Source organism: Maylandia zebra, unplaced genomic scaffold (assembly GCF_041146795.1).
Source record: "Maylandia zebra isolate NMK-2024a unplaced genomic scaffold, Mzebra_GT3a scaffold17, whole genome shotgun sequence".
NCBI classification, from domain to species: Eukaryota; Metazoa; Chordata; class Actinopteri; order Cichliformes; family Cichlidae; genus Maylandia; species Maylandia zebra.
This window is the reverse complement of record NW_027490047.1, coordinates 349,679-367,896: the sequence shown is the minus strand read 5'-3', so window position 1 is coordinate 367,896 and position 18,218 is coordinate 349,679. Positions and strand designations below refer to the sequence as shown.

General features: G+C 38.6%; 1 protein-coding gene across 1 annotated transcript; it reads right to left on the bottom strand.

Annotated features, from left to right (window-relative positions):
* Nucleotides 1-2,340: 2,340 nt before the first annotated feature.
* LOC143416132 (adhesion G-protein coupled receptor F1-like) lies at nt 2,341-16,495 on the bottom strand. The gene is made up of 8 exons (XM_076881527.1): nt 16,192-16,495; nt 15,849-16,067; nt 14,886-15,089; nt 14,555-14,683; nt 14,283-14,461; nt 11,484-11,660; nt 10,129-11,381; nt 2,341-2,353 (listed from the first exon to the last, which is right to left on the bottom strand). Exons 1-8 carry the CDS (start codon nt 16,202-16,204, stop codon nt 2,341-2,343), a joined length of 2,187 nt encoding a protein of 728 aa, XP_076737642.1. The 5' UTR covers nt 16,205-16,495.
* Nucleotides 16,496-18,218: the final 1,723 nt, after the last annotated feature.

Sequence of the window (18,218 nt, the reverse complement as noted above, 5' to 3'; positions counted from 1 at the left end):
TATTAAATAAATCTCTCAGTGTGTTGATACAGGTGGCTATGGGGCTGGACCAACTGCCCCCACAAGCACGGCGGCCGAAGCAAAATTATAGTAATAGAAACCAAGCTCAGCAAGAATCAGCAGCTGTGGAAAAGGCAGCAGCTAGCAGAGAATTAAAGGAGAAATTAAGAGAAGTTTTACACATAAAATTGCGGCCAACAGACTTGTGGAGGTTGGGAAGGCGCCTGGAGCATCACAACAAAAAGGTGAAACAAAAACACACACAAGCAGAGAAATGTGAGAGAGAGGCACGTGCTAGAGAAATGCCTCGTTTGAGGAAAAACGTTAAATTAGCCCATTTACAAACGCACATACACGCAATGAAGAAACAGCTTACACCCATAAACACGTGAAGATTTTCCAGCAAGTTTAAAGCAGTGAAACTTAACATACACCCGCCGTTACACAATAAAGTTTATCCACTACTAACAAATAAACCCTCTGGGTTGCAGGACAACAACTTAACTTCAAAAAAAAAAAAAAAAAATCACAACCAGTGATAACACGACAAATTTAGTGGTTAATAAAAGTCAAACTGTGACATGTTTTCTTCTGATTGATTAATACAAGTGATTACTGAATGAAAGAAAATTCCATTTTTGTGCTTTAAACATGATCTTAAGAATTTTAACATGTACCTGTGTTGTCCTGTCAGCTTGGTGGGTTATGAGAGGATTATATGGTGAGAAAAAACAAAAAAAAGGGGGGGAGAAGGCTGACACAGGGCCTGGTCCCGTTGTTTTTCCCCTCTCTGAGTAACACAGCCAATACAACATGATTTTCCTGTTCGTTTGTTTTTGTTTTTGTTTTGTTTTGTTTTTTCTCTTTATGCTTGATTACAGGCTGCTTTGTCGGCCCGGAAAAGCCGAGGCTGACCCTGGACTCCTGCTCTCCCCTCTACCATCTTTGCTCTCTCCTCTACCATCTTTGATGTGACCCTGACTAAATGCTAAAGCAGCTGAACCCGCAACAACAACTTGAAAATGTCAACAGTGCTGCAGGAAAATGATCTCATGCAGCAGAGACGGAGAGCGGTAATCCAAGGCCCGTTTCACTACACGGGGAGATTTCTGTCAGCGTCTTTTCTTTCTGAGAAGATTGAGAAAGGCCCGGCTCCCACCACCGATTCTGACCACCTTATATAAAGGAACTATTGAGAGCATCCTGAGCAGCTATATCACTGTCTGGTTCGGGAACAGCACCATGCCGGACAGACAAGCACTACAGAGGGTTGTGCAATCAGCTGAGCGCACCATCCGCTCCGAGCACCCTGACCTGCACTCAATCTACAGCAGGCGGTGCTGGACCAAGACCAGGAAGATCGTGAAAGACCTCAGCCATCCCAACAACAGACTGTTCTCTCTGTTGCTGTGTACGTGACAAAGAAACATCTGGATTTGGAAAACGAGGCACTCGCAAAGCCACCAGCATTGTGCCTGATTGGACACACCCCTCTCACACACTCTTTACATTCTTGCCATATGGAAAAAGACAGCTTCAGCTGACAGAGCTGTGACGAGACGCCCATCAAGCCCAGATGAAAAGTGAGGCCGAGCAAAACCATGCTGACCTTAACCACTCTGCATTAAAACTGTGCAGGACAGTGACGGACCAACAATGACCATCGGGCAGCAAAAAGGGCGTGCCAGGGACAGGAGGAGTAACTGAGGTCACCTCAGAATGGACAAAACACCAGGAGAAAATAAGCTGAAGGCACAGATGTCGGGGCTCGGCCAGGAGCTGACCTCTGAGAAGAGCCGAACAGCAGAGCCGCAAAAGGCCGTGGAGCAAAGCAAGGAAAACATCAATGGACTTAAATCTGATTTCTACGGAAAAGACTCTGAGGTTTCTGCCCTCAATAAGACCTCGAGGCATCAGAGCAGAAACTGAGCATGGCCCAGGAGGAGCTAGCTGAAAATCGAACCCATCAGGCTTGGAGTCCAAGACACCGGACTTGAAATCAGGCCGGAGCATCCTGGAGCTAGATGAGCAGTGTGACTTGTCCGGTCTGCTATGGAGCGAACGTTAGGGGGATGGCTTCCTGTCACCTCTGCCGTCCTCCGATCGCTCAGCGTCCTGGGCTGCCCAGCTCTGGACTGAACGCTCGGGCCGAGACACCCAAACAACCATGGACTCCATTCCCCTGGAATGGGACCACGACTACGACCTCAGCCGTGGGCTTGAGAGTGCAAGCAGGGATCCCAGAGAGCCTTGAGGCCTGTGTTAAACTAACAGAACAAAGGTTGAGGTCTTCCACTGGGGAGGTGGAAGCTGCAGACTCTCCTATACACCTTCTGGATGTCAGCCGTTCCACCTGCAAACAAACGGACAGCAGTCGCACTTCTGCAAGCAACAAACGGACATCCAGACAATTGAGCTGCGTATCAAAACCCTGAAGGAAGACCGAAACAAAAGGGTCAAGTTAAGGAGGAGCGAAATAAGGAGAAGATGCTGGACACTGGAGAAAAGGACTGCCTCAATTGGGGCCAGAACCAGTATGGACAGAACTCTGAGCAGCAGCACCAATGGATGCAAACAGACTGAAAAGGAGGAGGGCAGGGCCCAGGGCACGCTTCAGGCCGTGGTTTACCCAGAACACTACAACAGGAAAGTGATGAACACAAACACCCACACAAACACACACATCTACATGCACCGACTCAGAGTGAAAAGAAACATACATATGAACATATGCACTCGTTGATTGAGGGAGAAATGACACACACACACACACAAATTAAAATGTTGATTCAATGAACTGAGAAGTGATCCACACACACACACGCTGATGCAATGAAGAATGCTTTACTAACAAATGCTGCACACAAACATCCAAATACGGAGTTGGTTACAACAGCAAGAACTGATTGATTATTTATTGCTTAAATGTATTTCATGCCACGCAGAGGGCATTTGTGTAGATTTAGAGGACATGGTCTGAAGCACTTTGATAATGAAAACAATGTCTGTGCGTGATGTCTGTTTATGGCTCAAAGCCTCCACTGAATTGTTTACTGTGCTTCACACAGTCTAACAAGGAGCAGTGGTACAGAGCGAAAATGATGAATGAATGGTGTGAGTTTTATTTCGAAGAGATTATGAAAAGGTTGTGTTGATTCAACTTAGTTGTTTACGTTTTTGCCAAGGTAAAGAGTTGGTGTGTAACTAGTGTCCACTATTGAGTCAAGTAAATCCAACATGTTTTGTTGGTGCAAAAAGGAGTTTTGGTTGATCTTTGGGTTTTGTTTGACACTAGGTTGATTCTATCAGTGAGGTTTGGATTGTTTTCTTTCTCTGAGAGAGAGAGAGATGGTTTGAACTTTGGACATGTTTGCAATGGGCCCCAGTATCTGTTATTATATGAGTGTTTTATTGTTTACGTTTGTTTTTGCTTTTGTTACAGTGCACTGAGATAAGAACATCTGAGAGGTGTGATCCACCGGTGGTGATATTTTGGTATTTTGTGAGTTCCTGATTTAACAAATCAGCTCTTTAATCCAGGCCTGAGAGATTGAACTTTAAAGCGCTATAAAATATTCTTATTGAAAACAGTCGCAAAGTATTTTTTCTCCATGATTATAATGAGCTTGGGAGAAAATTCACTTATATGGGACACTGATCCTGAAGCCTAAAAGGATTGCAGCGAGTCAATCCAGTCCAAAGAAGGAAAAACAAACAAGGAGCTGTTTCCTTTAAAATGATGACGTCATCTTGCTGGTGATGGAGCCTCGAATAGGCTGCGCGTGAGACTCCATTATCAGCAACTTTTGGTATGGATGTGTGTGGATGTATGCATATGACTGACGACTAAAAGTCATGGACTGACGACTAAAAGTTTAACTGACTTGATACTGAGACAAAGACGGTGCTGACTTTAGGATTATTGAATGTCCACAGACAATTCACCCAGCCTGTAAAAGAAGGGTGGATGTTTTGTTTTGCTTTGTTTTGTCTGCAAGAACAGAAGAATGACAGAGACTAAAGAGCTGTAGCTTCACAGCAGTGTGAACTGCAGACTGAACCCTTTGGTTGCTAATTTTGAGCTACTGATGTTTGCATTAAGGAAATTGTGTTTTAGTAGCTGTGTTTTAATTAAGGTATTACATTATATTGTTGGGAATATTAAATGCTAAAGTGAAGAAAAGGTTTGATCCCACTCATGACTGAGCATGTTATTATTAACCATAGTGGGTCACTATAGAGAGTCAATTAATTTTAGAAAAAAAACAAACAAACAAAAAACCCTCCACCGAGGTCTATGAATAAGAGGGGAATGATAGACAGCCACACTCAAAATGGAGATATGTAATGATAAACACTGGTCCCCGTCTTTTGGGCGCTCTCTTGAAGTAGTCAACAATTTAAAAGTAAGATAAAATAACAGGGGCATGTGCTGAGGGGTGGTGCTGCACAAGAACAAGAGTAAAATAAAGAAAATATTGTTTTTAGAAGTGCAAATTAAAATGTACCATTACACTCAGAGGATCAATATGAAGCTTGATATTTGTTAATTTTGAATGAAGTACATGACTGGTGACTGTTCTGTCCTGAGCTTTTGTTTTTACAGCACCCGCTTGATCACACCAACAGTTTCTCGCCACCGAAGAGGGGTACTTGCAAAAATAAAGAACGGGGAGGAATATCATCAAAACTGGAAACAGGTAATCCCCAAAGGGGGTGATAACGCCATAACTTTCACTATGGTCAAATTCTCAAAATTTGACCCTCAAAAATTCTTCAAACATTTAGACACAAAGTGGAGATTTAGATACATATAATGTCGTAAACCACATAAGCATGAAGTATTTGATTCAATAAGATGGTGAAATAACAAGCAGCAAAAGGTTGATCATGTTAATGGTGTTTATTCAAGGGTGCAGAGGAGATTATTATTATTAAAGACAACAAATGAAATAACGAAAAGTAGAAGTGGAAAAATTTGCGTTAACGGTAATAAAATAAAAAAGAAAAAGAAAAAAAGAAATACTAACTAAAACTGTACTGAATGTTCACAAAACTAACTAAAATTAACTAGATTTATAGCAAAATGTGTTTGGTTGCATTGATGTGTGCGTGCCCTGCTATAGTGAAATTAAGGTAGTACGTTAGTCGAGTCGTCTGTGTTGCTGCTCCGTTCACGCGCAGAATCAGGTCAGGAAAAGTCGGGAGACAGCGCCAGAATAGAATTGAGGATGATTTTAATATGACTGTTTTGTAGACATAACAAGAGTCTTGTAGTGGAGAGGGACGTAATGTCCTCCTGAGACCCAGAGAATAAGAAAAAACAGGGAGAAAATATTTTAGTTTTTTCTTTTTTCTTTTTTTTCTTTTTTCTTTTAAATGAATCAAGTGTTATTAAAATAACAATCTCATAAGATGAAGATCAGGGACCAACCCAGAAGTCACTGACACTTCACTAGCTGTAAACTATTGGTTTAGGAATAAGTGATGGCACTGAACTGTCTATTTCACAAAAGTCAATTTATTTAGGATATCTGAGGAAGTACTGATTTTATTTGGAGACACAAAAGAACATTTGGCACTTCCCTCATCTCACATCTGTTTCATTGTTGTACCCAATCATTCTACAACTGAAATGCCTTGGACTGCTAACCATTTCAGGCAAGTGGAGTGAACCATATTTTGCTAGACTCTCATCAGATTGGGGCTTCCTTTTATTGATCTTTGGAGAGAAGTCTTCATTACTGGTATTATTCAGGTCTTGTTCACATGTTTGTCCCAGGTTTCTCAGCCAAGAGGAGCTTAAACCCCAGATACTGTGAGTTCTTTTCACACATTGAGATCACTGATAACTTTCAGCAATGACGTGATCTCGTAGAAACAATTAGGTGTTATGGATTCAACTATAATTGCGACACTTATTTTTTTTTTACTTTACTGGAAAAGATTTCTGCATTTTACCCATATTTTATTTTTAACTCAAAATCAAAATTCCAGATTCTACTACATGTTGGTTTTGCACCAGATAGGACGACAGATTTCAGGTGGCCCTGTGTCTTTCTCTATTACATCTGCCACTGCATCTCGATAATCTTCTCTGTGGCTTTTAGTGGGTCCTGACCCTCTCATATTTTGAAAAATCTATGTTTGAATCTCCCTTAATAATTGTGTTAAGAATTCTCTCCGCCTTTGTCAAAAGTTGGGTATTAGGAAAAAGTGAAATAAATATAAATATAAAGTCCCAATGTGTAGAGCACACATTAATAAATTAGTCATGTTCCCTGTGAAAGTAAATGAGCCTAATTCTTAAAGACCCCTGAAATTATTTACCAGATGTTTATTTTTTGAATAAAATAGAAATCTGAGTTTAACAAAACATTTTAATTGTAAATATCAAGCTTATCTTTCTTTCTTCCATAAAATGTGCTTGTGAGCACGCCAGCCATTTTGAAAAGGTGGGAAAAACAATTGGCAAGGCCACACCCCCACACATGGGATATAATTTTAAAGGTTCTGTTGTCCTCTCTAAGAAACATCAGGACTTAGAGGAGTGGCAAGTAGAGTATGAGAGCTACAAGCAAAAAACTAAATGTGTACTACAGTGCGAAAAAATGAATTACTGGGTCATCAGGGGGTCTTGAGGGACATTTATAAAAAACAAAAAAAATCCCACAAACCTTAAAAGTGCACTTGAAAAGCTCACACAAGAAGGTTAACCTAGCTTACCTAGAAGACCTCATCAGGGGGAGCACACTCCCCCTCTTTTTAGAGCTCACCCACTTAACTCGCATCCCAAGAAAACAGCTAACCCCAGATAAGGCAGCGTGATGTATCCCGAGATAACAGGACTGGGACATCTAAATAAAGGTGTGAAACAATCGCCTTCAAAAGGTTATCAATTAACTTTAACCAAAATTAGGACCATTCGGTGCGGCAAGAGTTAATAGTTATTAGTCTCAACACCCAAGGATAATTAGAAGAGCATGACTGATATGATGGAACTGAGATTTTGTTACACTTAACTTTTGCAAAACACAAATAAAACTAAATTGAAACTAAGGATTTTCAGAAAATAAAAACTAGACTAAACTAGCAAAGAATTGGTAAAAACTAATTACAACTGGCAAAAAATTGAAAATCTGGAGTCGAAACTAAATAAAAGATAAAACCTAATGAAAATGGCGAAACGTTTAAAACTCTGGTGCAGAGATTGGCAAATCTGACCAGGAACGTTATAAAATGGATTGTCAGAACAGTCAGCGTTAAAGCCACATTTGACAGTCCATACTAGGATGGCATTGGACATCTTGGGGGTGGAAAGGGGTTGGTGTGACCAAGGTGTGGTTTGGCTTGTCGTATGTATATTTGAGATCATATGGCTCTGGATGGACCGGTTACCAGGGCGTGGAAGGAGGACAGACTCATTAAAGGAGGAGAAGGAACTTGCTGGGATTGGAGATCCTCTGGGTGAGTGGTTGATTAAAAGCATGCATAAAATAGAAGTTATCTGTTGTTATTGATTGGTAATAGATTGATAATTGGCCACATTTACAGCTGTATTGACTTGTTGTGGACGTAGTCGACTTCAGGTTTAAACACTCTAATTAACAGGTTGAAAATAGTGACATTAAAGGAAGAGTATGCAGCACCACCCTGTCAGACGCCAGTGATGGTGGAGCTCACTGATGAATCAGGTGAGCTGGATTCATGGCTGATTCAAAACTAAGATCCCCCTGCTGTGGTCAGTAAGGGGAGAGAAGGGGGAAATAAAATCAAGAATTAAAGGGGCATTTATAAACGTTTAGGTGTCAAGTGAAACGGGACAAAAGGGGGTGTTATACTGTTATTTTCAATGTCAGCATTATTATGGTATGAGAATCATGCAACAAGCATTGCATAGATGATCATTTATTGAAGCTTTTGACCTTATACTAACATCTGTGTTCCTGTGATTGTTATAACCTCTGATGAATCTTCTATTCACAGGTGTTAGGATAATGATATAATTTTTCATTGCAGGTGTAACCATGATCATTTTTATACATATTGCAACTTGTTGCTCATTGTAGAGTTGTGCTCAAGTTATTAAGGGTTAATAGCTACAGTCAGCGCGAATGTCTGACTGATCTATTGAGGGGAAAGGCTTCGAGCATAGAAGGCCGCACGCGCTTACAAAACACTGATATCATGTTATTCTTTGTGATCTTTTCTTAAATTATGTCTTTAAGGTTAGTTTAAATAGTGGCAGTTAATTAAACGAGATTTATTAAAATATTAAATACCTGAGTCAGAACGTTACACGCGGATCACCTTAAGAGTCTGGGAAACTTTGTAGCTGCCTAACTTTTTTTTTTGAATGTTCTAGCTCCGTTGATTTGACACATTGGAATGTGTCAAAAAAGGGGGGGAAGGTTGAGCTTTAACATCAAACCAGGATTATTTGAACATTTTATAACTTCATTTGTGTCTTTAATAATTTAGGAATGGTAAAGCTTAAGCTAATAGCGGCCCGAGAAGACGGACCTTTTAGAGAATCAGTGAAAAAGCATAAACTATCATTTTCATGTTTAATCATTACTCATTGAAATGAACTGAATAGCGTTTAGAAGATTTGTTAATTTTTTGTCTTTTGTTAAAAAGAGGGGTTTCAATAATTTTCAGACACACCTTGCAAATGTGCTTATAACGAGTTGGCACTCGGCCTTTTGAAGGTCAGAAGCTTCGTTCGGCGTGGCTGTCCGGACTGATAAAGTGTAAGAAATGCCTTGAGTGCGGAGGGCTAAATGCAAACATGCTTACACACACATAAGATATGATTAGAATAAGTCCCTGGGACATTCTGAATGTTTAGACCAATTCTGAATCACTAGAAGGTCAGTAGATAACAACATTAGATTATTAGGGTTAGGAAGAGAGGTGTTTTGGTTTTCTGTCTCTTACAGAGGAAGGAACAGACACCAGACGAGGTCACAGAGATGCGAGGATCCTCCGTAGCAGAGTCAGACACAGTGACTGCCGAGACATCAACTGGGTCCAAGGGTCATGGCGTTTGGGCTCCAGCTAGTCACCACAAAAGGATGGATCCCATAAACACAGCAATAACCATGAAGGGGTTGGCGGAAATCCGGGAACACCAGACCAACGAAGTTCGAGAGGCTTTTGGGCAAAAAGGGGACACCTTCCTGTTCCTTTTTCTGGAGAATACACAGATCGTTGTTTGAAATCGAGGCAGAATAATCCCCTGGTCTGTGTTACGACTGAAGGGTTGTCTAACCCCTAAGGTTGAAGAATTAAGAGCAGAGGATCACCCAACTGGACGACACTGGTAACTGCAGCAATAGAATAAGGGCTGAAAGCAGTGGGAGACAAGGAGGTTGTCATCTGGACCTGCTACTGTTGGAATCCTAGTTTTTCTTGCATCTGAATTGTGCAAACACAGAGGTCATCCCACATATGGTTCGCCCCTCAGGGGGACAAAGGACCTCGGGAGTGAGAAGAGATGAACCCGGCCACACTGGGCTACAGGGTGTTTGTGAGGTCATTATTCTAATGACCTCATCAGGGGGAATTGTAAAATTATGATATTATTTTATGCCATGTTATACCCCTAATTAAAGATTGTGAATTATTATGTAGTTTTAGTTTGCATTATTCTCCTGAATTAGAAGAAGCTGATAACTATTGCATTAGTTAAACTGATTTGCATTACATTAAATTGCTGACTTGTTGTGAATGAATGATATTGTTTTATGATGCATTATATTGCTGAGTTATAAGAAATACTGTTCGCAGAAGGTTATTGTCTAATTTGTCTGAGTAGAAGAGAATAGAGTGTGCTGGAGTTTTCTGCCCCATTTCAGCAGGAGCAGATAAACAGGGAGCCAAGGTCGTAGCTCAGGCGCTGTGTGAGAGAGAGCATGTGAATGTTTAGGCTTTTTATGATAAGGTGGAGGCACCAGAGGCTATAAAAGTTTGAGCAATGCTCCACCATTTTGAGATTTTGAGGCTGTCTGCATCAGTGTCCATCTCCCACGTGTGTGATCATTAAATCATCGTTTGACTCAACCCGGCCGGACCAGTGTTGTTATTGTGGTTTTTTCTCTTGTCTCCATCCCCAATATTTTGAACCTTAACACTCCCAAACCCCAAGTTATTCCAAAAAATGGTGTAAGCACAGCCAAGCTCTTGACAATAACCAGTAAAACGCTCTTTTCACCTGCTTGTGCAGCAGTTGTTCCAACCCTTCTCCTTATAATTTTGTACAAAACCACAACCAGGATAATGAGATTTATCAGCACTATTGAAAGTGCAGGAATCACAAACGCCAGTAGAGCTTTGGACTCATCCCAGTTGAGCCAGCAGATTACATTTTCTCTGATATATTTGTTGTCTGGTGCAGTTGCAGCTATAGTTACTGTTGCTATGATTAGAGGAGCTCCGTAGCCTAGAGAAAATCCAATGGCCAGCATAGATGCTTTAGACAAACCCCCACCAAAGACATTAGTTGTACGGTAGAGCAGCAACAAAGCTGAGGCAAACATCCAGAAGAACAGAGCTAGGTAGAACAAATGGATAAAAAAGGTAGTTGCAGTGCATGCTGAGTGGTTTTTATGATTTGCATCTGAAATGGCTGCTCCAATTATAAACCAAATATCTGCAATCAGGAGGGACACAGCAATGTTAACTTCAATGATGAGACATATGACCAAGGAACCCATGGAAATGCCAACTCCGATGTAGGTTATATAGTCCAAAATTGGGCTAATTGGACTGTTTGGTGACATCAGGATAGAGAATGAGGTCAGGTGGTTGCAGTTGCAGGTGACAGTTCCAGTTTCATTTGTATTTACCACTTCACAGCCCTCATCGTCCCATCCTCCGAGACCATTAAGGAGATTGAAGTTCCAGAAGACACATTTTGGATCTCTCAGTGTATCATTTAAAATATCAAATGTCAAAGAGATATTATTGATTTGGCCACTGGACTGAACAAGTACAACCCTGCCACCGATGACCTTAATCGATGAATTGTCTATTTCTCTTGCAGGGAGTACATTATTCAGCGAGGCAAATGTTATCACTGTGATTGACTTATTTTTACCCTCATTCTGTGGTATTTCTATCACCACTGAAGAATTAAAATCACCAATGATAGGGTTTGTGTATATAGTTCTGTTCAAGATGATAAAAGGCGTGTCAATACCAGAATTATTGAAACTGGCAAGGTGTTTTGTTATTATTTCAAGAGACTGCAATAATGATGAACTAACACCGTCAGGGTTAGAGATGCTATACGAGATACTTTCATTGTTTTTGTTCAGAAAGTTCCATGAGTCCCTTGCCTGATCTGTGGTGAGAACACCTGCAGTTATCAGGATATCCTACAGTAAAAAAAAAAAGTATTAGATTGAATAAACAAATACAAAATTAAAAAAAAGCATGTATTATTTAGAATACTCAAACTTCAGTAAACTAGCATGTACCTTCATTGAGTTTTCATTGATTGAGATATTGAATAATTCTATTCTGTTGGCTACATTTCTGAGGATTTGAACAACAGCATCAATATTTTTAGGTGAGTTAACCACTTGCTCAGAATTCCCATTAGTAACATTGCTGAGCTGTTGCAAAAATGCTGGCAGTGTAGTGGCAGTCAAGACCTGCAAGAGTTGAAGAGAAAAAGTATTTAGTTTCACAATTTAACTCAATGTTTAAGTTAGAATGACAAACTTGGGCTTCCTATTTACTAATTCCTATCTCAAAGGTTTTTGTTTGTAGAAATCCTCACAGAATCTGGCTTACGTTTACTACAGTCTTTTAACCTTAATCTGCCTGCAGTTATAAACCGAACAGTGAATACCGTGTAGTGATGCGCGAATCATGAACGAATCGTTCAATACTCGAGAATCACTTTACTGACTCATGAATCATGATTCACAAGCCCAACTGACTCACTGACTCATCCCTGTTGCTGTTAGCAGCAATGTATCTAGCTTATAATTAAAATTGTGGAGAAAAACACAACATCCAGTATCGTAACAAAAAAACTTCTGCTCTGAACTGGAAGAAAAAACCCTGAGTAGAAGCTCACATCAAGAAAATAGCTCCTCGGTTCACAGTAGCATCGCTCTGCCTAAGCGAATCACTTAGGACTCGCTCACCCCCTCCCTCCTGGCTCACAGCTTCTTCTTCTTCTTGGTTGGCAACCAATGTTAAGGCGCATTACCGCCCCCTGGCTCACAGCTCAGTGGACATTTAGATGAGAAAATATATATTTAACACATTTAAGGAAAATACTAATAAAATAAAATAAAATAAATGTTTATTAAGCAACTTTGATAGGAAATTGCTTAATTTTAGAAATGTTTTTGCTCTTTTTTGCTCTATAAAATAGTTGTTTTCTTTTAGAATCATTCATCTTAGCAGTAGGATTTACATGAAAAGGGAAACAAATTAAGTTTGATTGAAAATGTACATTTTTTGCACTCTCTGGTCAACTGACACAGTGAATCAAATGACTAAAAAACCGATTCACTTTGGTAAGTGACTCATTAAAACTCGATTCAGTAAAAAGAATCGAATTTACCATCGCTAATACCGTGTTTCATTTGTGCTTTCCATGTCTTCTGATCACAAATTGTAAATAGTGCTGTAGTGGCAAAACAAAGAAACACTACTTACTTACTTTGTGGTTATTTATTGAAAAAGTGTTTTTTTGTGCATACTTTATAAACTTAAACTACCTGCTTACTTTGTGGTTATTTATTTGACAAGTTTTATTTTTATTAAATGGGTGACAAGTTTATTTTGTATTAACAGTTTGTCTGTCATCACAAATTGTATTAACAGTTTGTCTGTCATCACAAATGGTATAAAACTGTAAAACATGTATTGCACAAAGTTAAAGGACTTGATAAGCATTGACTCATTGCAGCTTACTTTAATTTCTGTTGTGCGGGGTTTTTTGGTGCAGTGGTTATCCTTTTTTATCTTTTTTTTTCTTTTTAACTTTCTGAGGTTTGTACTATGAAGCAGAACTTTGTCTTATCCGGGTAACTTTGGGGTGAACCAGGGTTTTCTGTAGTGATGGGATTTCCGGCTCCTTTTAGAGAACCGGCTCTTTCAGCTCCCAAAACTCGAAAAGCACTTACAAACTCCAAAGCACGTACAATTTAGGGGCATCTATTTGTACTTGTGGACAATATAAATTGGTTACTTTAAATTAGGGAATATTACATTTCCTACATTTTGTATTTGTATTTTACTTATTCTCAGACTATTAAACAACATCAAGGTTCCAGCTGAAAGAATAATAACTAAAACTGCGTTATGCAAATTTAAACATTTATTTAACTCTTTTTTTTCACCATTGGCACAGCACCTGCCCCAGCTCTGATGCTTTCGGAAGGAAGAGAAGACAAGCTTTATGGTGATATTTTAAGTATCATGTTAGCACAACGCATTCAGAAGGTACTGTTGTCTGAACACAGACAGAAAAATCAGCTTCTACTAGATACTAGTTAACATGTGCAGTTCACATCACTGTAATGCTTTAACCATTTTGGGCTAGAGAGAGAATTCAAATGTTCCTTGAAAGAGGAGAATTATATCTCTAATTTTATAGCTGAAACTTAGTTAACTTAGTAGTTGTGATGTTTGACGTTAGGGCAATTGAATCCAAATAATGGAAAGAATCCCTGTATATATTTAACTTACTTTGTAGTACATAGAGCCCTGGAACTTGAAACTAACACTAGAAAACTAAAGTCAACTAAAACTCAAGTATGTTCACCAAGAAATAAAAACACCACTTAATCCTAAGACCATGATCGTTTTGCTGTCTAACAGGATACCATCCATTTGGAAACTGGTTGAAGGAGCTGTAATAATTTGAGAGGTGGATTCATCTTCCATTATAGCCCAGAATAGAATCAACAGGATTGTGTTGAGAACCATTTATATTTTACATTACATTACATGGTCATTTCCATCATCAGCAAAATTGAAATGTAGAGTAGAAAAAATTAGTCATTTAAGAGCCTATCTTATCATTTGATATAATCTAGTTTTGAAATTTATAGTCACAGTTGTCAAGTAAAACACATAGCAAATTAACTTTAATTAAAAGAGTAACTTAAAGAGAGGTTTGTGTAATATTTTTGTGGCTTCACTTAGGTGAACTTTCTAAACTCTTTAAAATATGTAATATTGTGATTTATCTCTAAGGTACATTTTCCACAATACAAAGAACTAAAAAGAACATGGCAGTTTATATAAGTCACCTCAGATTGGTCAAGCAGCTCCTTAATGAGTTGCAGTATGCAGGTGTCTCGTATTTCAGTATATGTTGTGATGTTGCACAATGCACTCTTTTCTCCTACCTCATTGTTTGCACAGGGTATTCTGGCTCTGGAACCACTAACTGCCTTTCCAAATTCTTTATCATCACACATTTGAGGATCTAATAAAACAAAAACAAAAAAAAGACCTTATTAAATGTAGATAATTTTTAACCTGAATTTAATAAATTGCTTTATAATGTGTTAATACTCACTTCCTTTGTAAAATCTGAGTGTTATTGTTTCTTTGAATTCAGGATAGGTAGTTGATTGACAGGTAATTGTATCCTGCTCTTTGTCTGTACAGCTATCAGTTTTATATTGATAGGTAATGCTTTTTTTACCTTTGGATAAATCGCAGAAACAACAAAGTCAATATGAATAGCAATACAAGCTAAACATTCAGATCTGATGTAATATTAATCAGACTAGTTTTTAAAAAGTTTTGTCTCATATTAGTAAATAACGTAAGTATTGCAAGATGAGCAGAGAAATTATTTCCCAATAGCTGATTTGCATTTTGTTGATTCTTTGTTTCAGATTTACCGCTAATATTCACGTTTGTGAAATTAATATTGTAGTCATTGTTGACAGTGCAGCTTAGTGGCACATTTTGACCACTACAATTCAAAAATTTTTGAATTGGGTCCACTCTGATCAAGGGTTTCTCTTTGAGTGTGAAGGCTCCATTGGATCGTTGTCGATAAAATGATTCATCCTTTTCCCGTATGAGCCTGCATTCATAATTTCCTGGAATGAAAGTAAATTATTATATACATAAATAAAATAGTGTTGCCAAACAAAAATAATAATATATGGGTTGACAGTGTCACTTATTTCTGTATTATACAGTTGTAATATGGCTGGTTCTCCTATGCAGATTCAGTGTTTCCTACAAAAAAGCAATAATGTAGCTGATAACGAGTTTTTGCTCCATTTTGTTTCAAGAATACCATTCTCTGTCTAGCAACATTTTATTTTACTGTTATATTATTAAGAGCTCAGCAACCACTTATTTCCAAATTTAAATAGGATTTCTAATATGAATTAGTTGACATCTGTGTTCACACAAGTACACATTTACACTGGCACTTGTAATTTGGTATTTCTTTCTCTTGAGAAAGGCTTGTGCAACAGCAATGGTTTAACTATTTAAATCAAATGATTTCAGTCCTTCTGCACTAATATTGATTGCTCCATTGCAGTAACAACGTTTTCCTTAACCCTCTGGGGTTGCAGCAACCCAGCGACTCCATTTCAACTTGGGTCAGAAGTGCGGACTTCAAACTATATACCAGATTTTAAATTGTGTCGATAGGCCACGTAAAAGAGTTATGATAAAAGATACATGTGATGTTTTTTTCTGAACCAAACAAGTTTTACCCTTAAGCCAATCAGAATGTTGTAATTGCACTTGCTGAATCACTAAAAAATGCTGAGACTACACTCGCATTTTAAATGTATATGATTTGTGAATTTCCCCATGGAATGCAGTTGTTTGCTTCTTACCACTGTCAGCACGAATGAACTGTGACACAGATAAGACTGAGTGACTGTTGTTTTTTGAAATGGTATGTACTCCATCTGCAACTATGACATTGCCATCACGTCTCCACTCTGCTCTCCAGTCAGTACCAAAGAGATCCAATGGTGGATGGCCACATGTTACAATGACTTTATCCTCCCAAAATCCACTACCTTCAATTTTAAAATCCAGAAAACGTGGCTCTATAAAAATGAACATAAATATAAAAAAATGATTAAACAATCATCTGATCTCATGTGTTTTTTGATATGACATTAAACATATATGTAAAATTGAATAAAATCACAAATGTAGACAAGTGCTTACCATCTGATATCATAGAGTAGATTTTTGCTAGCTGGTCAAAAATTCCATTGTTTAGTGTTTGGATGACTGTAGTAGCAGCAGTGACATTATATTCAGCGATGGTGCTTCCACTCCTATAATATGGAAAAGGATTGGAAACGCTAACATTTCTGGCATGTAATGTACATTTTCACTCTCACACCTACAGATAAGTCAATGATAGTTGAGTCATAGTTTTATATTTTCAGTCTACTAGCACTTGGAATCCAATCCCCTAAATAGCTTTGCACTATACTTAACTTAAAAAGAATTCTCCAAAAACCTCACATTTTTCTTCAATTTACGAGTTAGTAGTTTACCATTTGGTAAAATCAAGTTATTATTATTATTATTATTATTATTATTATTATGACCACAACATATTACTCAAATGACTGGAGAACTGGGCAGGTCTTTCAGGAACTGTACTAAACTGGTTCAAAACATACTTAGAAAACAGGAAATACTTTGTATCAATAGGTAACTTCACATCTGAGCAGACAAGTATCACATGTGGAGTTCCCCAAGGTTCCATCTTGGGACCCCTTCTGTTTAACATTTACATGCTCCCACTGGCACAGATTATAAAGAACAACAAAATAAACTACCACAGCTATGCAGATGACACACAAATATATATCACAATGTCGCCAGGAGACCGAGGCCCTGTACAGGTTCTTGGTAAATGCATTGAGGAAATTAATGACTGGTTGTGCCACAATTTTCTCCAGCTAAACAAAAACAAAACTGAGGTAATAGTCTTTGGCGCCAAAGAAAAACGATTACAGGTCACCAGAGAACTTCAATCTATACACCTAAAAACCACAAACTAGGCGAGAAATTTGGGTGTAGTTATGGATGCAGACCTAAACTTAGAAAAACACATTAAGACAATAACAAAATCAGCTTACTATCACCTCAAGAATATTTCAAGGATAAAAGATCTGATGTCTCAACAGGACCTGGAAAAACTAGTCCATGCATTCATCTTTAGTAGGCTTGATTACTGTAACAGCATCTTTACAGGTCTACCTAAAAAATCCATCAGACAGCTCATTCAGAACTCTGCTGCTCGAGTCCTCACTAAGACCAAAAAAGTGGACCACATCAGTCCAGCTCTGAGGTCTTTACACTGGCTGCCTGTCCGTCAGAGGATAGACTTTAAAGTTCTGATGCTGGTCTATAAAGCTCTGAATGGTTTAGGACCAAAATACATCAGTGACCTCCTGACCCAGTATGAACCTTCCAGATCCCTCAGGTCATCTGGATCTGGTCTTTTATCAGTTCCCAGAGTCAGAACCAGACACGGAGAAGCTGCATTCAGCTTTTATTCTCCTTATATCTGGAACAAACTCCCAGAAAGCCTCAGATCAGCTGAAACACTCAGTTTATTTAAATCCAGGTTGAAGACTCACCTATTCTCAGCTGCATTTTAATAAAGCACCAAATCCACACTTTGATTGATTGATTGATTGATTGAATCTTTATTTTGAACATGTTGAAAAAGTATAAAAAAAATAGAATTAAAAGAGACAAATGAACAAAGCAAACAAAAGGAAAACGAGCAACCACAACTCCAAATAACGTCCATGTTCAAAAAGGAGCAGGAAGAAGCATAAGCTTATTTAATCCCACCCCTTTTCCACTATCTAGTATCAATAGACTACAGAAATACCTCCTTGCAATTACATTATATGTTATGTGTAATTTTTATTTTTTATTTTTTAAATATATACACATATATGTTTCTATCTATCCATACATACGTATATACACACATACGCACATATACACATTTTCAATAACCCCATTAACACCTCAAGGATACACAGCCTACAATTATATATAATTAACACCCAGCACGCCCCTGCGGGCGGTTTATCCTTCAAGCTCGGGTCCTCTACCAGAGGCCTGGGAGCTTGAGGGTCCTGCGCAGTATCTTAGCTGTTCCCAGGACTGCGCTCTTCTGGACAGAGATCTCCGATGTTATTCCCGGGATCTGCTGGAGC